Source organism: Nansenia antarctica (assembly GCF_963989245.1).
Source record: "Nansenia antarctica genome assembly, chromosome: 2".
NCBI lineage: Eukaryota > Metazoa > Chordata > Actinopteri > Argentiniformes > Microstomatidae > Nansenia > Nansenia antarctica.
This window is the reverse complement of record NC_137675.1, coordinates 74773928-74799731: the sequence shown is the minus strand read 5'-3', so window position 1 is coordinate 74799731 and position 25804 is coordinate 74773928. Positions and strand designations below refer to the sequence as shown.

General features: G+C 44.4%; 3 protein-coding genes and 1 pseudogene across 4 annotated transcripts; 3 read left to right on the top strand and 1 right to left on the bottom strand.

Annotated features, from left to right (window-relative positions):
- Positions 1 to 2728: 2728 nt before the first annotated feature.
- On the top strand, positions 2729 to 3898 carry mgp (matrix Gla protein; the record flags this gene model as incomplete). Its single annotated transcript, XM_080523420.1, has 4 exons — positions 2729 to 2789; positions 2890 to 2919; positions 3156 to 3273; positions 3730 to 3898. 4 exons carry the CDS (start codon positions 2729 to 2731, stop codon positions 3896 to 3898), a joined length of 378 nt encoding a protein of 125 aa, XP_080379546.1.
- A 2903-nt stretch (positions 3899 to 6801) lies between these two features.
- Positions 6802 to 8523, top strand: bglap (bone gamma-carboxyglutamate (gla) protein; the record flags this gene model as incomplete). The annotated part of the gene is made up of 4 exons (XM_080524226.1): positions 6802 to 6879; positions 7543 to 7602; positions 7944 to 8037; positions 8421 to 8523. The coding sequence occupies exons 1-4, from the start codon at positions 6819 to 6821 to the stop codon at positions 8521 to 8523; spliced, it is 318 nt and encodes a 105-aa protein (XP_080380352.1). The 5' UTR covers positions 6802 to 6818.
- A 311-nt stretch (positions 8524 to 8834) lies between these two features.
- Positions 8835 to 14775, bottom strand: LOC308150605 (NAD-dependent protein deacetylase sirtuin-3, mitochondrial-like; annotated as a pseudogene). Its single transcript has 5 exons — positions 14621 to 14775; positions 13131 to 13363; positions 12912 to 13020; positions 12369 to 12530; positions 8835 to 8906 (listed from the first exon to the last, which is right to left on the bottom strand). The product of its transcript is annotated as an NAD-dependent protein deacetylase sirtuin-3, mitochondrial-like (transcript).
- A 1223-nt stretch (positions 14776 to 15998) lies between these two features.
- On the top strand, positions 15999 to 24162 carry wbp11 (WW domain binding protein 11; the record flags this gene model as incomplete). The annotated part of the gene is made up of 12 exons (XM_080524182.1): positions 15999 to 16150; positions 16644 to 16730; positions 16992 to 17023; positions 17123 to 17216; positions 19669 to 19868; positions 20085 to 20218; positions 20365 to 20513; positions 20674 to 20916; positions 21326 to 21445; positions 21721 to 22008; positions 22154 to 22336; positions 23483 to 24162. Exons 2-12 carry the CDS (start codon positions 16667 to 16669, stop codon positions 24160 to 24162), a joined length of 2187 nt encoding a protein of 728 aa, XP_080380308.1. The 5' UTR covers positions 15999 to 16150; positions 16644 to 16666.
- Positions 24163 to 25804: the final 1642 nt, after the last annotated feature.

The following is a 25804-nucleotide window of genomic DNA, read 5'->3' as shown; positions in this document are numbered from 1 at the left end:
GGAGCGAGTGAGCTAATAGTCTGGTCTGATTGAGGAGGAGGAAAGGGTTTGATAATAGAAAAAGGGAGGAGAGGGTTGAAAGAGAGAGAGAGGGGGGGGGAGAGAGAGGGAGTAGGGGGAAATGGATGGGTGGGGCGGGGGGGGGGGGGTAAGTATAAAAACCTTGCAAAACAGAATTAAGAAATACTCTGAGTCAGAAAGAGAGAGAAGAGAGAGATTGTGAGACATTACCAAGAGACATAAGACCATAACTATCTTCCTACGGTAAGTACAACCTAGTTCTATAAGGCTATAGACTGCTTTTGTTATTGGTAACTGAGTTTACAGCAATGATACCAGACAAGGAGACTAATGTTTAGGATCAAATAGCTGTCCATATTTGTAACAAACATGGGATTAAATTAAACTACACACATAATACTAAATATATAATACCTGTGCAATTGATATTGTCACTGTGCAAACAGAGTAGAGAAAACATATGAAACTATAAATAAAACATCCAGGCAAGACTGCTTATTGCAAAGATTACTGATTTCTTACTACTTATTGGAAAGATCACTAATTTAATGATCACTGATGTTTCGGTCATGATACCTTCTTCAGAGTGTAAATGAAACTATACACAACATCATACCGTTTACTACTTTGATCTATTACTAGTCAGTAGTAGTCAACAACATGCATGGGTAGCACAACATAACATTTACATTTACATTTTTGACAATTAGCAGACACCTTATTGTCGACTTGACTAAGTAAGTGAATAATCAATCCACCAGTCGTAGCAGGAAAAGTAATCTAGTTCAGGCCAGCAGTCATCGGCAGTCGTCGTGCTAGAAGCAGAAGTTTTTTATTTATTTATTTTTATAGTAGGCACTGGATAAACAGTACAAGGGGGTAGTAGAAATCTCAGGAGAAACAGTAGGGGGGGAATCAGGTGTCTCAGGAGACACAGTGCAGGGGGGTAGTAGATGTCTCAGGAGGAGCAGTTAAGGTGTAGCCTGAAGAGAACATGGTGAGGAGTCACTACCAGGCATGGGCAGCCCAACTCAGCTCAGTAGCTGCTATGTGCTGGCGTGTGCAGGGGTCATTAGGCTGCCAGGAGGGTGCTGGTTTGTTCTGTGAGTTAGTAGCATCCTGCTGGAGGGTTTTTCCAGTGCAGTGAGCACATTCTGGCTAGGGAGGAGGTCTCTGAGGCTGGGAGGGGGTCTCAGGTTCTGCGGTGGTTCAAACCAGGCTTCAGACGTGTAAAAGCTGCAGACCATGCTGTCAGCACCTCACTGGCTGGCACTCACGACACACACACACACACACACACACACACTCACACGCACACACTCACACACACACACACACACACACACACACTCACACACACACACACACACTCACACACACACACACACACACACACACACACACACACTCACACACACACACACACGCACACACACACACACACACACACACACACACACACACTCACACACACACACACACACACTCACACACACACACACACACACACACACAGACGCACACACACACACACACACACACAGACGCACATGTGCATACACACACACACACACACAGACACACACAGACACACACACACATTACCTCCTTGCTGTCCTTGTAACTCCATGTCTGTACAGTCTTTAGAGGTTCCTCCCTGAGCTCTACAGGCCTGTTGTGCCAACGTGCTTCATGCCCTTGGGGTGACGTGTGCTGTTGACTGCTGCTGTTGACTGTGTAAAGCAGGGCCGTCATGCCATAATGGCATCCAAATCCTACAAACACAGGAGGGCGCATGGGAGTGGGACGGTCTGTCATGAGGAGCATGGATATGTGTGTGTGTGTGTGTGTGTGTGTGTGTGTGTGTGTGTGTTGGAGGGATGTGTGTGTGTGCTGAGGGCTGCAGTCTCATGGACATCTGGAAGGGCTATTTGTTCAGGTGTCTAAAACCTGGAAGGGTCACTCAGTGTGTGTGTGTGTGTGTGTGTGTGTGTGTGTGTGTGTGCGTGCGTGTGCGTGTGCGCGTGCGTGTGTGTGTGTGTCTGTGACTGTGTCTGCCTGTCTGTCTGTCTGCCTGTCTGTCCGTCTTTTTTCTCTCTCTGTGCTGCTTGGTTGTTTACCCTACCCTGTTTTCTCTCTCGATCTGTGCTTCTCTGTCCATTTCTCTAACTTAAACTTGTTCATCATTATGCAGCAATGTCCATTTGAACTCGCTGACTTCTTTCTACTGTAACCTCATGACCACTCACACTATAAATGTCTTGAGTACAGACATGTAAATCACATGAGAGACCTTCAGTCCGGTCCTACAGAAATACCGTTGGGTTTGTGAAAAGGTTCGTTTGTTCTTCCTCCCATGAATACATGAGTAGTAGAGCTGTATGGATACAGTAGATATGTATGTCTATGACTATGTTGACATTGAGAAGTGGTGTATATTCAGTCAATTTATGGCTGTCTTACATATAACATGAACCCACACCCACAGATAGACTGATTTAGGTTCTTCACCACCAGCTCACTCCTTTTATACCTCACTCATCGCACTTCTCCCTCTCCCTGATATAACCTCATGTCTCTCTCTGTCTCTCTGTCTGTCTGTCTCTCTCCCTCCCTCTCTCTCTCATAAGGGTGTTGATATGACACATTGTAAACACCTGTCTTCTTGTCTCCAGCAGACCGCCAGCCAGCCAGCCAGACAGACAGGATGAGGGTCCTTCTACAGTGTGTGTCACTCTGTGTCGTCATCTCTCTCTGCGCCTGCGACGGTACACCTCCACCAAACAACACTTCATTCATAATCTGATGATTTACAATACAATAATCTATAATTTATATGATTAATCATATTCCCTCTTCTCTTCACAGACTCACAAGAAAGCACTGAATCATTGGAAGGTGATTCAATACTCTAACCCTAACCCTAACCCTATTCATGGAATAAGGCTACCCCCCACTCATTAGGCATTCAAACGCTGTACTTACACGTTCATGTGGATGTTCATGTGGACATATAAACATGTCTTTTCACTCACAGTAATTGGATTCATTCACAGATGTTGGCATGCCCTGTTGGGATGGTGGTATATTAATTTGATACTAAAAGGGTTTTATTTAATTCTATTAAATTCCAGATCTGTTTGTCAGTCCCTCCCAAGCCAACTCCTTCATCAATCCACAGAGTCCTCAGAGACTGAACACCTATAACAGCCCACCTAGAGGCAGCACCTACAACAGCTACAACTACATGAGGTAACACATACGCACACACATATGGCCACACACACACACACACACACACACACACACACACACACACACACACACACACATACGGACATGCGCACACACACACACACACACACACACACACACACACACACACACACACACACAGACAAGCATGCAAGCATGTACACCTGCACACAAACATAAACACATGTAACCACATACCACATTGATACCAACATTAACAGAGAGCAGTGGAGAGGTTGTTAAACATTGAGCTACATATGGTTTTGGTAACAACATCAATGGGTTTAGGTCCTTAAGCATGATGTAAATGCGTAATGTCTTTCTATGCGGGTAAGCAGTAAAAAGCACTCAACTAAACAAAACAGACATACACTTTGTGTGTCTGTCTCTCATTACAGTTGACCCTGCAATGTCTCTGAGTTACCCCCCCCCCCCCTCTCTTTCTCTCTCCAGGAAGGTTAAGTCTCCAGCCGAGAGGCGCTCAGAGACCTGTGAGGACTACAATCCCTGCCGCTTCTATGCCCATCGCTATGGATACCAGCTGGCCTATCAGAGATACTTTGGTGCCAAGAATCCGGGTCCGCCTGCCCGGAATCCGAGTCCGCCTGCCCGTAGATTCTAAAGTCCCAGTCCCTTTTCATGTACCTTTATGATTATTCCTGCTTTTGACTGTATGCTCATTCAACACACCCTAACATAACATAGCATAACATAACATAACATAACATAACATAACATAACATAACATAACATAGCATAAAGTTTACAATACACATGTATATATTGTTTTGATGAATTATAAGAGGCAATATGACAATGTTAAACAACATTTAAAGGGAAGGCTGTTATGGATGGGGATCACACTCCCCAGTGCGGCCCCTAGGTGTCTCCCTCTGGCCGTCCGCGGTGCCACCTCATCAAGAACTTATCACCTGCATCTGTGGTAATTGTCACCGATGCTTTATTTACCCTCACTTCCCTTCACTACCCACTTAGTCTTCACCGTTTGTTCACCGCGTCGTGAACGTAAGCCATTGGAATATACGATTACTGTTTTTGAGACTGTGTTCTCCCCATTTATTTTCGAGCCTTGAGTCTGTGTTTGTATCCTGTTTTGTCTGCACTTCCAAAAAAGATCCAAGTAAAGTAAAGATCCTTTTGTTTGGTCCCATTACCTACTTGTCTGCATCCCTTTATCTGGATCGCACCAGGGATACCTAATCGTTACAGAACAAAATATTGTATATAGTAAATCAAATTTTTGAACACCACAAAATATACAGTACATATCATGATATGATGACAAGTGACATCAACCAATCCAAGTAACCATCTCCCAATAATCTTGCTATTATAAACATGTATAAAATGTTCAAGCTCAATCTCAATGTTGTGTAATTGTAGCCCTTACTCACTATCTTAACACCCTTAAAACATTTAAACGTTTTCTGAAATCTCTGGTAATCAAGGTGTGATTTAAAGATACTTACATACAGCATGCACATTATCTACAGTTCCCAATTCCTTTGTAATCAGTTTTGTATGCACACTAAGACAATAGTCTCTGTCTTATCCTTTGTTTTTTTATTGAAAAAAATAAAGAATGAAAGTGTTTTTTGATTAAATTAAAAGTGTTTCTTAAAGTCATTGTCTAAATCCTATTGTGACACACTTTGCCTCAGGGTACATTATCTTCTGTTTGTGGGGCTCTCACATTCTGACTAATTTGGTCCCACATTTGTAGCTACATTCCAGCTGTGGGTAATTCTGAATGTGGAACAGATGTGGAACCACTAACAACTGTCCTGACGGGAGCACTGTGACCAGTGAGGTAACAGTAAATGGTTCGAAATGCAACAGCAATGGTAAAAGTAAAAGCCAACAGGCTGATTTGCTGAACACAAGGCTTTGCATGACTGCACCTGTTTTTACAGGAAGTGTAAATGGTGTTTTATGTAATAATAAGCATATTGCCAAGGGAATCGGCAAATGACTTAGGTTGGGTTTGGAAAACTTTGAATAGGCCTCTCAGAAAAGTAATGCCTGCAGTAGTTACTCAGGTAGGTGATGTCCATGTCCATTAAGATAAGGGACATGTTACCCATCTAAGAAACTGCAGTAACTCATGCTCAGTGGAAGTGAATCTTGTGGTTCTCCAAACTCAGAGAGAGACACAAGCAGGACAGGACACTGCTGTAATGTTGACATGGCACAGTCAAGGGGGAATCCAAGGTCAACCATACTGATGTTTTTTTTCAGATGCCACAAAAATGAAAATGTTCATAATTAAGGCTCTACAGGAGGATTTCCTGAACTGTGTCCCTGCAGAGACACGACACCAGCACTGGCCCAGACGGTGAAATTACAGCCCAGTCTATAAGGTCCATCCAACAGATGAAAAGCCCGGCCAGGCTTGGAAAGACACAGGGCCAGCGAAAGCCAGAGGGAAAGGGAGAGGCTTTAAAACAGCTCCACGTCTATACCCACGTGCTTCCTGAGAGATCGAACATTGAGTAGAAAAGAGGCAATGAGTTGTGTTGACTGAAAACTGTGGCTATTGACTGAATTGTTTTTAACTGAAAATAAACCCAGCATAGTACTGGGCCTTATATGATAAACTAAATATATCAGTGTACACATGTTCAAATAGGACTTACAAGTCAAGGCCTTCTTTAGTTTGCTACTAAATACTGCTCTGTTTCTTTATATAGGAAATCGCTGTGGTTTGTTATAAAACAGAGAAAAACCTCTGATTAAAAGTCTGTCACATAATGAGGCATGGCGGTTTCTCTTCTTGTTCAATTAGTATCATATGGGTTTTCTCTCAACCTATAGTTTGTGGCTTGAAACGGATGCCGCGTGGGCAGGCTGTAAAATGCTGCTCTCCTGAGGTTGTCTAGTGGTACTGCACATACAAGGCAGTATGGAGTCAGATGAGAGTCAGAAATGTCATAATTTGTTCATATAAATTGTAGATGACATGTTAAATCTACAGTGGTTATCAGGTAATTACTGCCAATATAATTAACACCATGTGAGGGAAATGGATGATGTGAGACATGTTTGAATGTTGTTGTTTTTTTACAGTACTGCAGTAAGTGCAGGTGAGAGCAGATTACATCTTCTTTCATGCCATTTTTCGATGTGACTTTTGAAGTAAACATTTTTGAGGTGGACATTTATGTCATTCCATTCAGGTTGACCATGAATTCATAACCTATATGTGATTATTGTTACATATGTGAGAGAATTCAATGTTTGTGTGTGTGTGTGTGTGTGTGTGTGTGTGTGTGTGTGTGTGTGTGCGTGTGTTTTGTGTGTGTGTGTGTGTGTGTGTGTGTGTGTGTTGTGTGTGTGTGTGTGAGGGGGTGTATGATACATGATTCCTCAACCAATCAAATACTCAGGCCATAGTGAAGGACATAACTATAAACAGTGTGTGTGTTTATATACAGAGCAAGAGAAAGAGAAAGAGAGTGAATTTGAAGTCTCTGATCATACTTGTTGATCGTCCAGATCGTGAACTAGAAGGAGAAAGAAAGATGAAGACCTTGACCATTCTCGTCCTCTGTGCTCTGGCATCTGTCTGTCTGTCTACAGCAGGTAAGAACATATATATATATATAACAACATGGTTTATGTAGCTTTTCAATATTTGCACCTGTTTTTAAAATGTATAATATTGATGAACATTTTATAGAACAATATGGCGAAAACGATAAAGACTGTTTCATGTTTTAGATCAGGTTTCAATGTGTTCATTGTATCAGGATTTTTTTTTTACTAAAATCTGAGCACCCTGCCTCTCACTGGCTCTAGGACTTCCACCCCCCCCCCCCCCCCCCCGGTCACACACACACACACACACACACACTGCACTGACAGTGTAATTTATATAATTTTACATTTATTCTCATTTAAATTGTACATGTCCCATACCCAGTCTAGCCTCATTGCCTCTTAGCCTTGCACAGCCTACATCATTTATTGTTCTTATTTTCTGCTATTCTCTTTATGAGAATTATGTTTGCCTATGTCCTATGCGCCAACCAAAGTCCATTTCCTATATGTGCAAATATACTTGGCCAAATAAAAAATGTTTGATTCTGAATTCTGATTCTGATGAAAGGTGCTATACATATAAAACATTAAGTGCATGTATATACAGTATGAAGGCATTAGAGATGCAGGAATACAGAGTCTTTCATGCACAGATTGAGATGACTGTGAGATCATGTCTAATCATGTCTCTTCCTCCCTGAACAGTGTCTTCTGGTGCCTCTACCTCCACTGCCTCAAAGTCTGCTAGCGACTCCACCAGAGTGGGTAAGATACCTCTGTTAGACTTACCTTCACCACACAGTGCAGTGAAGTTTGTACATGTATCTGATTGAACATTTGATTGCCATTATTTCCAAACATTTCTGTACCTTTCTTGTCTTAAGTTTTTATGCAGTGCCAATGTTTCAACCACTGCAATAAAAAAATATATGTTTACGCATGTGTTCTGTGTGTGTGTGTGTGTGTGTGTGTGTGTGTGTGTGTGTGTGTGTGTGTGTGTGTGTGTGTGTGCGTGTGTGTGTGTGCGTGTGTGTGTGTGTGTGCGTGTGTTTGTGTGTGTGCGTGTGTGTTTGTGTGTGTGTATGTGTGTGTGTGTGTTTGCATAGGTGTGTTTGTTAAGAGGGACCTGGCCTCCACCGTGGTGAGGCAGAAGAGGGCTGGCACTGCCCCTCAAGACTTGACCCTGACCCAGCTGGAGAGGTACTATACCATTATACTGACCATGGCACCAGACTATGGGCAAGATGCCTTAGAAATTCGCCTTTTTAAATGTAAGATGATAGTAAATCCATAGTGATAGGGATACATTTCATACAAATGTATTTGAGTTGTGTAGTATTAAGCTCAGCCTTAAATAATGTGTAGATATTACCACTATCATATAATCATGCAGTATATGTATTTATGTGTACAGTATGTCTTCTTTTCTTCAACATCAGCTGGGAAAATAAAAGTGTTTCAAATGTAGCCTTGACCCACTACTATGTACATCTATATTTCAATGTTTTGTTATCATACATTCTAATAGGATAACTTCATTGACCTTTTTCATCCCCATTCCTGTCCAACCCTGTCCTCTCCAGCCTGAGGGAGGTGTGTGAGCTGAACTATCACTGTGAGAACATGATGGACACCTCTGGAATCATTGCTGCCTACTCCAGATTCTACGGACCAATCCCCTACTAAACCAACTCCACCAATCAGTGTGAAGCTTTTGCTTTAAATATCTTTTGAAAATTACAAATCGGAATAATTCAAATAAATGAGGCAAAGGTATGATGTCAGAGAAAGAGGATACGAGAAATATATGAAGGGAGAGAGATAGAGAGAGAAGGAGGGAGAGTGGGGTGGTGGGGGAGAGAGAGACAGAGGGGGTCAAGGTGACGTTTGCGATGTATTTTTCATTTTTCAAAGTCAATTCATCCTTCCTCTTTTCCTAAATCCTGTCATTGTGTAGTATAGTGTGATTAAAATAAAAAAAATAAGATTTCAAAACTTCATGTGTCTTTTGTCATGTCTTTGTGAAAATATTTGAAGATCAAGTGTATGAGTTGCATAAACTGAAACGCCTACAGTAGGTGGCAGAAAACAATACAGAATATACCGAAGCAATGAAACAATACATAAATGTAAGTGTCTTTATTTTAACTCGCTCTGTAAGCTCTACAATACCGGTCTGTTGTTGTCTCGTTGTAACCTAGGCCACCAGGGGGCCGTTCCACTAAAGTGGATTAGTATATCGGCGATTGAAATAAATCAGGCGATCAGGCAACTCGGGATTGGAATTCAAGCCTCAGGTGATTCCTTGAACGAGGATCAGGCTTGTGTCATGAGTGTTCACAGAACACCGGCTTACAAATCTTCGATATGGGCGCGTGCACGCAGACATAAAGAGCCCCGAAGAGTCGATCTGTCGAAATGAAGATACTCCACTCTGCAGGGGTCCTACATTTGCGCAGCATTCCGAATTATTGATCTTTATGAAGACGGAAAAATAAGATGTAAAATAGTGCAATACTCACGCAATTAACAAGGCGAGGGAAATGGTTTGGCAAGAAATTGCTGACCGATTAAATGCGTAGGTCATACTAGCCCCAGTTATTGTTATATGTTCATATTTTAATAAATGAATATTTACTACTGTGGTGATATACGCAGCAGGCTACAAGCCGTCATATCGTCACAATGGCCTAGTGGTATCGACCGCTGCTATAGTATTTATTTGTCATTTTATATCGGTGGTTCAAATCCTTCTTCGGACACACTTTTTACTGCATTTCGTTGTCTGAATCTAATCTAAAATCTCATCTAAAAAAGTATGTAGGCTATAAAATTATGGTGCAGGCTAATTTACAAGAACTGACACGATTACAATGGTGTTTGAAGCCTTTGCATGAAATCTTCGGTTAAATGTAAAAAATAAATAAATCACTTATTCAAGTCTCGAACACGCAACCTTTGGAACTCTAGCTGGCTGCCTTAACCACTGCGCCAGCAAGACGCTGTGATGACAGCAATGCAAGTTGAAACAATTACTTTTTTTTTTTACACTCTTTTATTTATTGATCTATCGATCTATCTATCACACTTTCAAAATATCAAGTTATCTATCACACAATCAAACTATCTATCGATCGATCACACTTTCAAAATATCAAATTATCTATCTATCTATCTCGTGTGAAGTGGGAACTAATATTTCCTAAAAGACACTTGAGGAACTGTCGTTCGGGATGTAGTTTCCGCCTGTGAGCCTTTTTTGACGCACGCATTACTTTAGCCAGCCTGTAAGTCTGCTCGGGACCAGGCTAATTATATCTGACTCAGAAGGATATGTTGCATAGCAACCAAACAGCGAATTATTTGAGCCACATTGATGGCATCGAACGCAAGCTAACATTATCGCCGATTAGAACTTTATCGAGGCTTAGAAGATAATCGACCTTAGTGGAATGGGCCCCTGACCTGGGGGCCGTTCCACTAAAGGTGGCTCAGTATATCGGCGATTGAAATAAATGCGGCGATCAGGCAACTCGGGATTGGAATTCAAGCCTCAGGTGATTCCTCGAACGAGGATCAGGCTTGTGTGATGAGTGTTCACAGAACACCGGCTTACAAATCTTCGATATGGGCGCGTGCACGCAGACATAAAGAGCCCCGAAGAGTCGATCTGTCGAAATGAAGATACTCCACTCTGCAGGGGTACTACATTTGCGCAGCATTCCGAATTATTGATTTTTATGAAGACGGAAAAATAAGATGTAAAATAGTGCAATACTGCTAGTGCAATACTGCCGCAATTAACAAGGCGAGGGAAATGGTTTGGCAAGAAATTGCTGACCGATTAAATGCGTAGGTCATACTAGCCCCAGTTATTGTTATAAGTTCATATTTTAATAAATGAATATTACTACTGTGGTGATATCCGCAGCAGACTACAAACCGTCATATCGCCACAATGGCCTAGTGGTAGCGACCGCTGCCATAGGATTTACTCGTCATTTTTAGACGGTGGTTCGAATCCCTCTTCAGACGCACTTTTTACTGCATTTCGTTGTCTGAATCTAATCTAAAATCTCATCTAAAAAAGTATGTAGGCTATAAAATTATGGTGCAGGCTAATTTACAAGAACTGACACGATTACAATGGTGTTTGAAACCTTTGCATGAAATCTTCGGTTAAATGTAAAAAAAAAAAATGACTTAGTCAAGTCTCGAACTCGCAACCTTTGGAACTCGAGTCGTCTGCCTTAACCACTACGCCAACCAGACCGATCTATCACACTTTCAAAATATCAAGTTATCTATCACACAATCAAACTATCTATCGATCGATCACACTTTCAAAATATCAAATTATCTATCTATCACACAGTCAAACTATCTAATCTATCTATCTCGTGTGAAGTGGGAACTAATATTTCCTAAAAGACACATGAGGAACTGTCGTTCGGGGTTTAGTTTCCGCCTGTGAGCCTTTTTTGACGCACGGATGACTATAGCCTGTGTTTTAGCCTGGTCGGGAGCAGGCTAATTATATCTGACTCAGAAGGAGCTCAACCAAGCAGCGAATTATTTGAGCCACATTGATGGCACCGAACGCAAGCTAACATTTTCGAGGCTTAGAACTTTATCGAGGCTTAGAACTTCATTGAGCTTCGTGGAATAGGGCCCTGGCCTGTTAACAGGGAAACCCTATCACCACTGCCCGCCTGACTACTATGGGATCTAGAGCCTTAAGCCGTTCTGCTCCCCGCCTCTGGAACTCTCTGCCACCTAACATACGCAATATTGACACTCACCACTTTCAAATCCAGTCTTAAAACACACCTTTTCACAATGGCTTACTTGGTTTGATCTCCTGTATTTTGTTTGTTGTTATATCTCATTTTGCTGTTTTTATCTCATTTTGCTTTGTTGATTTTAATGTTTTGATGTGTGGTTTTAAACTGTCTTGTAAGATGTCCTTGAGAGCCTTGAAAGGCACCCATAAATAAAATGTATTATTATTATTATTATCACTGAGTCAAAGGTGTCTGCTGCAGGCCCCAGCCCTCACCTCTGTGTGTGTGTGTGTGTGTGTGTGTGTGTGTGTGTGTGTGTGTGTGTGTGTGTGTGTGTGTGTGTGTGTGTGTGTGTGTGTGTGTGTGTGTGTGTGTGTGTGTGTGTGTGTGTGTGTGTGTGTGTGTGTGTGTGTGTGTGTGTGTGTGTGTGTGTGTGTGTGTGTGTGTGTGTGTGTGTGTGTGTGTGTGTGTGTGTGTGTGTGTGTGTGTGTGTGTGTGTGTGTGTGTGTGTGTGTGTGTGTGTGTGTGTGTGTGTGTGTGTGTGTGTGTGTGTGTGTGTGTGTGTGTGTGTGTGTGTGTGTGTGTGTGTGTGTGTGTGTGTGTGTGTGTGTGTGTGTGTGTGTGTGTGTGTGTGTGTGTGTGTGTGTGTGTGTGTGTGTGTGTGTGTGTGTGTGGGTGGGTGGGTGGGTGGGTGTGTGTGTGTGGGTGGGTGGGTGGGTGGTGTCTGCTGCAGGCCCCAGCCCTCACCTCTAGAGACGTGCCCATGATGATGAGCAGGTCGGCCAGGGGGAAGTCTCGCAGGTAGTTAAAGAAGTTCTGAGGAAGCTCTTCCCCGAAGAAGACGATGTCAGGCTTGACCACGCCCTTACAGGTGGGACACTTAGGAACCACCCCCTTCATCACATCAGGCTGAGGAGGAGAAAGGAGAAAATCAAAACAATACATCCTACAAAATAAACAAAAGAAGCTGGACAGACTTAATCGTGAGCTTAGAATTCTAAGGTTCTATCTCCATTTAGGGTCGTTCAGAGATATTGAGTGTCAAAGTTTTTACATTCCATTACGTTCTGTGAGATGGAACCTTTGTATTTTATGAATTACTAACAAAAAATGTCAACATTTTAAAAATAACACCACACAGGCATTAATAAACACCTAATGGATCAGATTATGTAAAAAACTCAATTTTGACAAAAATGGAGATAGAACCTTATAATTCTAACGTCACGTAATGACAAAATGATATCCAATATCTTCTTATGTTATGTAGCAGTGGTGTGACCAACTCACACGCAGCTCTTCTCCCTTGTATTCTCTCAGACACACAGTACAAGTAGCAGTAGCAATTTAGCAAATGTGCCATGTGCCTCCACCAGCATCCCAGGAGGAATCCCTGCCACTACACAACACACACACACGCACACACACACACACAAACACAATTTCCTGTGTAAAAATATTAAATTGTACAGATTTCTTCTTATAAGACTTAATTGAGATCAAACTTACTTCTCTCTAACCCGTCGATATTCTGTGTGTACATCCTGAGAAGCTGACCCTTGTCGTGGAGGAGTCGTACAAAGTAGTGTGTCAAGTTGGGCTGGTAGTTCCCGGGGTAAAGTTATTTAGCCAGGGCAAAGAAGGGCTTGGGGTTGTGGTGAAAGAAGTTGATCTCAAATATGGTTTCTGCATAGGACAGGTCGTACTGTTGGAGGTTGTCATAAAGACCACTGCCGGGGGACCTGTTAAAAGAGGGAGAATATAACATATACATATATATATGTTATGATACATGTGGGAAGACGGTACATGTGGGAAAACTAGGGTTAGGGTTAGGTGCTAGGGTGCTACGGTTAGGGTTAGGGTTAGGGAGAGGATTAGGGGTAGGGTTAGACATGCCAGCATGTACCAAGTCGACATAGCACCTAACCCTAACCCTAGTTTCCCCACATGTACCGTAACATACAGTATACTGTATATATATAGTATATTGTTTTTTACATGCGAGGCCTAGTCACATAATGTCTCTCCCAGCTATAGGTCAGATAGATAGATAGATAGATAAATACTTTATTTATCCCCGTGGGGAAATTCATTTTGCCGCGCCACTCCACTAAAAACCACACATAACAACACAACACAACATAAAGGACAGACAACAACACTGGGCCAGCCATGTACAGTATATAAAAAACAGTGAGATCTGATATAAAAGTGGATTAAAAGGATGGCTATAGTTATTTATATTAAAATACTAAAAAAGTGATGATGGTGATTAAAATAAATAATAAATACAGATTCAGGAGCCTTGACCCCGACTGCTACTTTAGTTGCCATTGAACAGTCTTAGTGCAGCCGGGATAAATGATTTTTTATATCGCTCCGTCCGGGAGCGGATCGTAATGAACCGCCCTCTGCGGCGGCTGCTGGTTTGCCCAGCGAGGACATGATGGAGGGGGTGGTTGGGGTTGTCCCTGATGGACAGCAGCTTACTCCTAGTCCTTCTCTCCACCACCGTCCCCAGAGAGTCCAGGCTCCTTCCCACCACTGAACCCGCCTTTTTTACGAGCTTGTCCAGCCGTCCGGTATCCCTCTTGGTGATGTTTCCCCCCCAGCAGACTGCAGCGTAGAAGAGAATGCTGGCCATGACAGACTGGTAAAACATGGCCAGCATCTCTCCACACACTTCAAAAGACCTAAGTCTTCTTAAGAAGTACAGCCTGCTCTGGCCCTTCTTATAAAGTGCCTCTGTGTTGTTGGACCAGTCCAGTTTGTCGTCCAGATGCACCCCCAGGTACTGTAGTGAGTGTGTATCTGAAAGGAATGGGTAGATACAAGCAGGATGCTGACAATTCCACAAAGTCTCTTAGAGGGCGAGGTAGAGCTACATGCGTACACCTATCCAATCACCTCAGATCTAAGTGTCTAGGAAGCTCGGCAAGGACATAGTATGAGGAGCCAGGAGGGTGCGTGAAAGCCTTGTCTCTATATCCTGTCACCTGAAGTCTGGTATGCCACTAGGGGTGCTGATCCCTGCCCCTGCCATCACCACAATCCTTTTGTACTCTCGCTCTCTGATGTTTTTAGCGATATCCTCCAGGGTCAGCTGCTGCTTGGAGCTCCCCCCCCCACCCCCCCTGGAGAACAGCCCTCGAGCCCCATCCCACCAGAGGCAGTGTCGCCTGTAGGGAAACATTGAAGGAGTCATTAAAACCAGAGGAACCCTATTCTTCAAGTTCCTAAAATCGTGTTTCTCCTGTTTCCAAAGTTCCAAAGAAAGCTGGCATAGAGTTGGTCGGGTGTGACAAATGATGGGCCAGAATGCTGCTATTATTATTATTATTATTATTATTATTATTATTATTATTATTATTATTATTATTGTGAGGTTCGAATGAGGTTATATGCTTACCTCCAAAGGGCAGGTAGTGGTTGTTGACCACCTTTGAATCTCTGTGTCCTGTCCTGAGCTGAACACAAACCCTTATGCCTTTGATCAGAACAGCAGAATGCTCTTAGCTGTTGGCCTAGAAGGGAAATCACTGATTAAACTATTGAGCAACAACAATACTCTCATCAATATTGGAAACACTCATTTAATTCAACACAACAGGCTTTTATTCTCACACACAGGTCAATGCTTTTTAGTTAGCTGTTGCTTCTCACTTGCCTTTTACAGTGCTAGGTCCAATTGTCTTCGATCTCATGTTGTGAAGAAGCACAACCCCAACCTCCATCTAACCATTGGGGAGGTCATGAAATAAGTCATAGCTGCAATGAAAAAGCACTTGCTAAATAGCTTTGGTTTCTGAAGTCACAAGTTCATTTTGCAAAGCTGGACGGTGAACCCATATAATATTCGACCCAGAAAGAATTAACGTCATAACTGGCATAAGCTTAACATTTCTAAATTCTTAATATAACTAATGAACTGCTATGAATAATGCAATGAATGTCTGACTGGCAACCTTCATGATAAAAGGAGCCAAAAAACCGTAGCGCATAGGTTGTGGCATTTGAAACGGGAGAGAAAACCAGACACTCATTTATTACCCAAAAAAATTACTTACAGATACTTATTACCAAAAAATACGTACACAGATGCAACAGACTCACCTGCTGACTGCGAAAGTAAACTAACTGAGGTGAGGCGTGTTACAGGTGACAGTACGTTTATAAACAAACCGCAGAAATGAATAAAGAGAAATTGTAGCGCACTGGAGTCAGCCGCTGGGGGGATGCGCATATTTTGGAAAGAACTTTTTTGGTTGTTGTTGTTGTTGCGTTTCCCTTGACCTCACATGGGACTTCCGCCCTTGACCTCACATGGGACTTCCGCCCTTCCTCGCGGTACAGTAAACATGGCGGACCATTCGAACTGCACCAACTAGCGTTGTGTTCATTTTCTCGAAGGAGTCGTTTTTACTATTTTCATACATAACTGTCTCCTTTTATATTAATCAATCCCCGCGTTTTACGGACGTAGGTGAAAGGAAGTTGCAGTGCCCACACATTTCACGTGGATAGAGGTAAAGTCAAGATAGCCTTTTGCTACCTGTTCAACAAGCTAACTGGCTAATTGTAGCTAGCTAACGTTAGCACCTCTGTGGACATCGTGCAGACGGCTAAGCAACTAGATTTTCCTTCTTTCGTATAACTCTCGAGCTAAGCTTGTTATTTTAAGCAGTGTTTGGTAGTATCACGCAACGTACTGTAACGTTTAGCAAAAAGTAGCATGGCCTTTGTTGAGACTGCGGCGTCTCGCTCAGTTAGTAACTCAATGCGATGTCAGGGGTCTTGTTGAAGGAAGTCCTGTTGTAGCAACAGCAGGTAGCCTGGAGTTGGTGTCAACAGCATGTCATGTTATTGGAGGACTCGGCATGAACGGCATGCGTGGCTATTTGGTTTGCCAATCCATGTCGACCTGAAGGGTTAATGCGTCGTTTTGTCGTGATGCGTCCAGCTGTCATATTCAATCCCACCTGTCATTCAATCCACGAGTTGTTATCTTTGCCCTGACAGGGTGAACGAGACGCGCCGCAGACATGGGGCGACGTTCGACCTCCTCCACCAAGAGTGGGAAGTTCATGAACCCCACCGACCAGGCCAGTAAGTGACTTCACCGTATCCTATTCTCTCCACACGAAGGCTCACACATCTGACGTTGATCAAACGTAGAGATGACCATGTTAGAGTAGGCTACCCGCTATTTCTTCTTCATCTGTATGCAGAGTATTGTATCTGTGGAATTGGAACGTATTGACCTCAGTACTACAAACAATGCCTGTCCTGGAGTTGGTAGCAGGTTCTACTGTAAGACATGTCCCTTGATTTCCTGGACCTCGCTAATCACTACTCATTCCTCTTTAGGGAAGGAGGCCAGGAAAAGGGAGCTGAAGAAGGTAAGACTTTGGATTAGAAATTGAGTGTCTACCTGTACACTATGAAGTGTGAAGTTTGGGATTGTTATTCTAATCTTGCTCTTATCTGCTGCCTCCCAGAACAAGAAGCAGAGGATGATGGTGAGGGCAGCTGTACTGAAGATGAAGGACCCTAGACAGATCATCAAAGACATGGAGAAGCTGGATGAAATGGGTGAGGGATTGGTTGTGTAACTGGGATGTATTGTGTGTGTGTGTGTGTGTGTGTGTGTGTGTGTGTGTGTGTGTGTGTGTGTGTGTGTGTGTGTGTGTGTGTGTGTGTGTGTGTGTGTGTTAGGGATGGACGGTTTCCAATTATTGAAACCGAAAAACCGTCAGAGAGTAAAACCGGGGTTTTCCGGTTAACCGAAAAATACAAAAAAAAAAAAGGGGCGCCGATTTCAAATAATTGAGCCCTACTGCTACAATACACTCATGTCGAACACCATTAAAACACCGTAAGCACAGTTGCAACACAGCGTCTTCATTGAATGAACTGCTTTCTCAATATCTTGGTTCTTAGACAAAGTTTCAGCTGCTGCTCAATGTATTTAAATATTTGAATACTGCTCAATAATCACTGAAATATTAGACTTAGAATTATGCAGTGAACATACTTAAAGCTTTTCATAAAAACCACATGCCGCGAGACTGACTCGTTTTGAGTCACTAAGTCAATCAACAAAGAATGCCCCATCAAAATAAAAGTGCCCATGGTAGAGCTGTCAAAATAGAGCTTTCAAAATAAATGTACTAATACAGATAGAGATAAATACAGAACTACCTTTGCGTCACTAAGTGACCGCGTATCTTCTGAGACATGCTTTCTGTCATCACTTTCAGTAGCGCCTTCACACACAGTGGCGCTGTGCACAAACACTCTTGATCCGTATAGCTCTTGTTTTATTATATTGTGGTTTAGTAAATACTGCACTTGGAGTTACATTCAATGCATGATTTGTGCTATAGAACATAAATAAAGTTTGATTGATATCAAATCAAATCACATTTTATTTCTATAGCGCATTTCTCACAAAAGTGTGGTGCGCTTTACAGAGAGCAGCGAAAATGATCTTATTAAATAGGGATGTCCCGATCCGATACTGAGATCGGATATCGACCCGATATTGGTCCTGAATGCTGGATCGGAGATCGGACCAGAAAAAAAAAAGGCTCCGATCCGCGTGCCCGATCCGCGTCTGTGTTACGTCTGTGTTTACGACAGTTTGGGCTTTACGACATGTGCCGTATTACGTTTTGTGTTACACTCGTGTTTGATTAAATGGAGTTGCCAGCTCCGACTACAAGCTCTGAGTTCGACTCCGTTATTGAACATAACATTGGCGAGATGCGAGAGAAACTCCCCCCACACAGCAAAATTGCAAAAGCAATAACGGAGAAATTGGTTCGGTTTATTGTGCTCGACGACCAACCACTTTCGGTGGTAGAGAATGTGGGGTTTCGGAGTTTAATTGAACACCTAGAGCCGCGTTATACTTTGCCCAGTCGGCATTATATAACCGAAAATGCCATCCCGAAAATGCACAATGAAGTGTGTGAGTTCCTCGCCAAACTATTGGAGAATGTCGAAGCTATTAGCTTCACAACGGACATTTGGAGCTCAGACGTGTGTCCAATGTCGTTGTTGAGTCTCACAGCACACTGGATAGACTCTGATTTTACTTTCAAGAAAGCGGTGCTGCATGCCCGTGAGTTCCGTGGCTCACACACTGGGGATTCCATTAAGGCAGCCATGGAGGAGATGCTGCTCGAATGGAAAATTAACAAAAGCAAAGTCCATGTCGTTTTAAGAGAGGTGGTCACTGAGTACTGCAGAGTACTATTTTTGTTGCTTTAATAAAGGCTGGCAGTCTTTAATTTAACTGTTGTTGGTGTGGACTATATACTGGGGAGGTATTTGAATGAATGAATGAATGAATGGTCTTTATTGTCATTGCTACAGTACAGGTACCAAACAACGAAATTTAGGAGGGGTGGCTCCCCTGGTGTTAGGAAAAAAAATAAATAAATTCAGGGGTCAAAAAATTTATACAAATATCGGATCGGTATCGGTATCGCCGATACCCGAAGCCCAGGTATCGGTATCGGTATCGGTAGTGAAAAAGTGGGATCGGGACATCCCTATTATTAAATGTAAGCGAGTAATTGTAAAAAAACTTTCCTATCTACCAATAACTGAAGGCAACTATCTTTCCCATAGAGTGATTCGTTACCCTTAAATATAATCCCAATTAGATATTAATCCTCAGTTATTCTTCACAACTGACCAAACCTCTCACTCATTGCGCGGCAGATTCAGACTGTATCATTGTTATTTTCACACACGACAAACATGTGACATGTTCCAGTTTTATTCTTATTCTATTTTATTCTTAAAAAAAAAAAAACGGTTTCAGACGGTTTTGATAAAAAACCGTTTCTATTTTTATAAACCCCGGTTTTCGGTTTAACCGAAAAACCGTCCATTCCTAGTGTGTGTGTGTGTGTGTGTGTGTGTGTATATTGTGTGTGTGTGTGTGTGTTGTGTTCTCTCTCTCTGTCTGTCTGTCTCTCTCTCTCTCTCTTTCTCACTTTCACACTCCTCTGTCTGTTGTCTGCTCTATCAGAGTTCAACCCGGTGCAGCAGCAGCCTCTGCTGAACGAGAAGGTGCTGAGGGACAAGAGGAAGAAGCTACGGGAGACTTTTGAGCGCATCGTGCGTCTGTACGAGAGAGAGAACCCTGAAACATACAAGGAGCTCCGCAAAATAGAGCTGGACTACGAGAGCAATCGCGGCAAGCTGTCTCTCTACTTCGACTCTGTTAAGGTGTGTATCTCAGTGCTATCCTGTCACGATAGTAAATATCTCCGATTTATCAATGCTGATGCACTGCTGTGCATAAACTTATAGAATGCTATAAGAAGGATGCTGTTTAATGTTCGGATAACGTTTTGGTCAGTTGTCTTCTAACGGGATCGACATAGTGTGCCTTTGACCAATGTTCATCCCCTCCTCGCTCTCTTTTCTCCCATGCTCTGTCAGAATGCAGAGCTTGTGGAGGTGGATAGTATCCCACTCCCAGAGATGCCCCATGCCCCCTCCAGCATCCTCATCCAGGACATCCCTCTGCCTGGTGCCCAGCCTCCCTCCATACTGAAGAAGGGGTCCACATTTGGGTGAGTGGTGGCCTGAGTTCTCATTGCCAGTATTATTCTTATAGATCTTACTACCCTCTCAGTGTTAATACCTGCCCCTCTCTTTCTTTCTCTTCTTTCTCTTTCTCTTCCCTCATCATCTCTCTCTGTCTCTCTCTCTCTTTCAGTAAGGGGCCGTTCACGTCCTCTGGCCTCATGTCTGCGGCGGTGGCGGGGGTCCCTCGGTTACCCCCTGGCAGGAAGCCTCCTGGTCCCCCACCCGGCCCCCCGCCCCCACAGGTCCTGGCACTGTATGCCTCCCGCCGGCCCGATGCAGGTACTGCACATTCTCCACTCAGCACGCACACACACACACACACACACACACACACACACATTCAAACTATACCTCAACACAAACACCAGTAACTCAAGGCTATGCTTTTCGTTGACGTAGTGTTCTCTCTCGCTCTGTCTCTGTCTGTGCATACAAACAGATCCGTCCAACCCAAACCTGGACATCGAGACCGCTATGGACACCATGATGGGAGGAGAGAGGGACAGTGGAAGCGACAGCGATGGAGAGGGGGATGACGGAGAGGAGGACGACAGCGACTCTGAGGAGGACAGTGATGGAGAGAGGGATGAAGGAGGAGAGGATGACAAGAGGATGACTGTAGACCGACAGGATGACATGGAGAGGGGCAGAGAAGAGGACAGAGGGGACAGACATGCAGCAGGTGAGAGCAAGAGCTATGTCCTCAAACAGTGTTTCTGTGCTATATATTTATATTTGCATTATATTTGCCATTTAGCAGACGCTTTTATCCAAAGCGACTTACAATTACGAATTACAGGGACATTCCCCCTGGAGTAACTGAGGGCTAAGTGCCTTACCCAAGGGCACACTAGTAGTGGTGTGGCTTCAGGCGGGATTTGAACTCACAACCTTCCGATCCCAAGTCCAACTCACTATCCACTAGACCACCACTACCCCCACTATTTTGGTATAGTGCTCAGCTTGTTGTTTGGTTTGATCTAATGCATTTCTCCATAGACTTCAGTTAGGCTCTTTTTGGTATAGTAGCCTGAGAAGGGTGACACAGAAATAGCGTTTCATATGAACTTGTCTGATTGGTTGTGGTGCAGGACGCAGTGTGCGGTTCGCAGACATGCCCCCTTCGGCACCGAAGGAGAGGAGGAAGAAGAGGCTGGTGAAGAAGACGAAGGCCATCACTCCCCTGCAGGCTATGATGCTCAGGATGGCAGGTACTGTATCTCTACCTGTTCCCTGTCTCCCATCTCATTGACTCTCCTAACCCTCTGTTGACTTTCAATAAAGTTTGATTTGATGACAATAGGGTTAGGGTGCAGCAATTAGCGGTTACCATTAGATACACGATTACTTGACACTTATTAGGGAGAAACCACATCATTTACAGATGGTATTCCTAGGAAGGAGAAAGACTGTGTGTATGTATGCACAAGACTATAACGTCCTCTTCCGCCACTATAACTCATCTTCCTTTCGTGTTTGTCTTTAGGGCAGTCCATCCCTGAAGAAGAAGGGGAGGAAGAGGAAGTGGAAGAGGAATACACTGACGAATCGGACAACTCTGACATTGAGGATAGGGGGCCGCCTGGTGACAACCAATCGCATCTAATGCCCAATCAGCGCATGCCTCCACCTACTGGACCAATGGGGTCACAGCAAGGGCCTCCACACATGCAGGCTCCACCAATATCAGGGCCTCCTCCGTTGGGGCCACCCCCTGCTCCTCCAATGAGGCCTCCTGGTCCGCCCTCTGGTCCGCCTCCTGGTCCACCACCTGGTTAGTTACTGGTTGTGTGCGTGCGTGCTGTGCGTGTGTCATAATAGCACAGTGTCATCTTGTTTGACAAGGCTCCATTGAAGACATTTTACCATGATAAAATGCATTCTGTGTTTGAGTTGATTGTCTTGTCTGTCACTCTTAGGTGCTCCCCCATTCCTGAGGCCCCCCGGTATGCCTGGTCTAAGAGGGCCGATGCCACGACTTCTTCCCCCTGGACCCCCACCAGGTCGCCCCCCTGGCCCTCCCCCAGGCCCACCTCCCGGTCTCCCTCCCGGCCCCCCACCCAGAGGACCCCCACCCAGACTGCCTCCCCCAGCACCACCAGGTAAGTTTGAGTGGGGGGTGTATTTTTGTGTCTGTTGCAGGGTTTCCGTTAACCGGTAATTACCGGTCTTTGTCCGGTAAAATTTGTTGAAGTCCGACAAATTTAAAACTCTTCGGTCATAATGTCCGGTGAAAATAATTCCCTCTTAAAACCCTTCTGCGCCGAAATGTACCTCCGCCGGCACAAATCCGCACCCAACATTGTAATTACCGTAATTTCTAAACGGTTTGTGCTATCGAAAAAAATCCAACTGTCCCTGAAAGCTGAGATGTTGCACTTCAACCAACATATAGGGTATTACGGTAAAATGTGACGTGACGACATTCTCAGAGTCAGTTTACTCACAGTGAAGGCGGAGGAGGAGTTGTACTCCCGAGTCCGATTAAGTATGATTTGACAGGCAGTTAAACTAAATGCCTTCCCAACCAGCGAGACCTGGTTATAGAAATGACGTTGTTTTATTGATAAAAAAAGGGTACAACTGGAAAGAGAAAATAGAAAACTCACATTAATCCCAAACAATTTAACAGACTTCAGTTAACGTAATGTGGAGTCCGTTCATTGATCGATGCAGTCTGTTCATTTCCCAGTGTGGTGCGCATTCAGCGCCACACTGGGATAATGGCATAGCGCGCATGCGAATCATGTTATATTATTATATATTATATAGCTCGCATCTAATCGTATCGGATGAGAAATAGACATTAAACGGCATATATAGGCTAGGCTACACAACAGTAATCACCGCGACAAACAGCTATATTATATTTTAATATGATGACCGGAATATCTCACGTTTGTCCGGTAAATTGAAATCTTCCCGGACACGATGACCGGCGGCAATTTTTTCTAACGGAAACCCTGGTCTGTTGGTTAATGGAATTCAACATAGCTTCCATCCTTTCCTCTCAAACATGGAAAACTGTCAAAACATGATTTTGGTACACATTGTAACTATAACCACAGCTCAACACTACCTAAGTAAACAGCCATAAAAATAGTTGAGACATCCATGAGACATCCTCACGTACCTCATGTGGAGCTCATCTGGAAATAAATGTATGTCTTCTTGGCAGCTCAACACAGAGAGAAAAGCAGCATATTTTCCACATTAACCAGAATCTCCTTTGCCTTCCCTGTCTGTAGGTATGCCCCCTCCTCACCCACGGTCTGGGCCCCCACGTCCCCTCGCCCCTCCCCTCTCCCTCTTCCCCCCGCCGCTTAACTCCAACGTCCTCAGCGCCCCACCCAGTATCGTCCACCGTCAGAAACCCACCTCTAACCCCGAGGGCTCCCAGGGCAACCCCAACGCCCCCTCCATGCTGCCCCCTCCCTCCATGTCCATGTCCATGCGACCGGGGGTCATGCAGATGCCCCCTCCGCCCGGAACAAGCGCCCCTCCGTCAGGCGCCAACCCCAGCAATCCCCCCGGCCACCACCACCAGCCCACCATCGAGAAGAGGGCCAACATCACCTCCGTCTCGGCTGGGGGCAGTAACCAGGCGGCGGGCACCGGGGGCGGTGGAGCTATCATCTCTGCCAAACCCCAGATCATCAACCCCAAGACAGAGGTCACCCGCTTTGTGCCCACGGCACTGCGGGTGCGCAGGGATAAGGGTGGCGGCGGATCAGGGCCCGGGCCCATGGAGAGAGGAGGGAGGAGGGGCGATGACGGAGTGGGAGGTCAGGGCCAGAAGCAGCAGTCAATGGCTGCTCCTATGGGGTCAGCCAACCCGGGGCAGATGGGCGCTGTTTCTCAACCCAACATGAAGACTAAGGACCAGATGTACGAGGCTTTCATGAGGGAGATGGAGGGGCTCCTCTGAGACTGATGTGGGAGAGGGGGGGGGGGGGTGGGGGTGAGAAGGAATGAACTGGGGGGTGGGGGGGTGTTTTGATGAGGTGTGTGTCTTATAAAAGTGTTTTTAATGAGGTGTGTGTCTTATAAAATCATGATGTAGACCTGGGCAGAAAATGTCACACCCAGAAAGTGAGCATCAAGCAGACACCCAGAAGTATTCTGCTCGAAGAGAATCAGAAAATACCCTTTTCCCCCCAAAAAACGTTTACGTTTCTGCCCTACAGGACTAGAATGTTGTCCTCCTTCCCAACTAGCTGTTTGTGGCTATGATGATTTGGCTCAATCCTAGTTTTTTTATATGACATGAAATGTTGAAATGTGTTATGTTATTGTTGATCTGAGAAACTGTGTTGGACTTTAAAAGAAAGATGTTATTTGTATGTAGGAAGATTTAAATGTGTGCATCAGCTGAAATTGTTAGACCTGCAACAAAATAAACACTTGAAACCTCAATTGTTTCCTTACCTTTATTTGCATAGAAGTGGAAATACTTTCCAGAAAATTTGAGGTGTGATTTGAGTGGGAACCCACCCTGGTTTCTGTGTATCTATATCTGTGTCTCACCTCTGCATGGTGGGCTGTGGAGCTGAGGTGTGTCTCACCTCTGCATGGTGGGCTGTGGAGCTGAGACTCTGCATGGTGGGCTGTGGAGCTGAGACTCTGCATGGTGGGCTGTGGAGCTGAGACTCTGCATGGTGGGCTGTGGAGCTGAGACTCTGCATGGTGGGCTGTGGAGCTGAGACTCTGCATGGTGGGCTGTGGAGCTGAGACTCTGCATGGTGGGCTGTGGAGCTGAGACTCTGCATGGTGGGCTGTGGAGCTGAGCTGTGTCTCACCTCTGCATGGTGGGCTGTGGAGCTGAGACTCTGCATGGTGGGCTGTGGAGCTGAGACTCTGCATGGTGGGCTGTGGAGCTGAGACTCTGCATGGTGGGCTGTGGAGCTGAGACTCTGCATGGTGGGCTGTGGAGCTGAGACTCTGCATGGTGGGCTGTGGAGCTGAGACTCTGCATGGTGGGCTGTGGAGCTGAGACTCTGCATGGTGGGCTGTGGAGCTGAGACTCTGCATGGTGGGCTGTGGAGCTGAGACTCTGCATGGTGGGCTGTGGAGCTGAGACTCTGCATGGTGGGCTGTGGAGCTGAGACTCCCAGCGCATGTTAGTACCTTCCTGGCTTCAGCCTAAACCACAATTCCCAGGCCGCATCCAAACCACATAAAATGTGTTTGTGTATTCATTTGATGAACATTCCATTTTACAAGCTACTCATTGAACAAAAGTGTTGAATTTGAAGCTGCCAAATGGAAATTCAAGCAAAAATAAAAGGCCAAATATCGTCATTCAAAATGAAAGTGTATCGCCATGGAAATTGCTTGTGTATTCTCTGATTTTCCTCAAGCCAAATGTGGAAACATGTCTTCAACAGCTCCAGTGATAGTACCACAATTGTGGCTGGTGGCCTATGGTTGATGGCCTCCAGTGAGCAGTAGGCCTTTTTATAGTAGTAATACTGTGTCCTTAGAAAATAACCCATTCAGTAATTCTGAATATTTCTCAATCTCCATCTTTTGCTCACAACCCTGCTCTAAATCCAAGGTTTTGGCCTTTG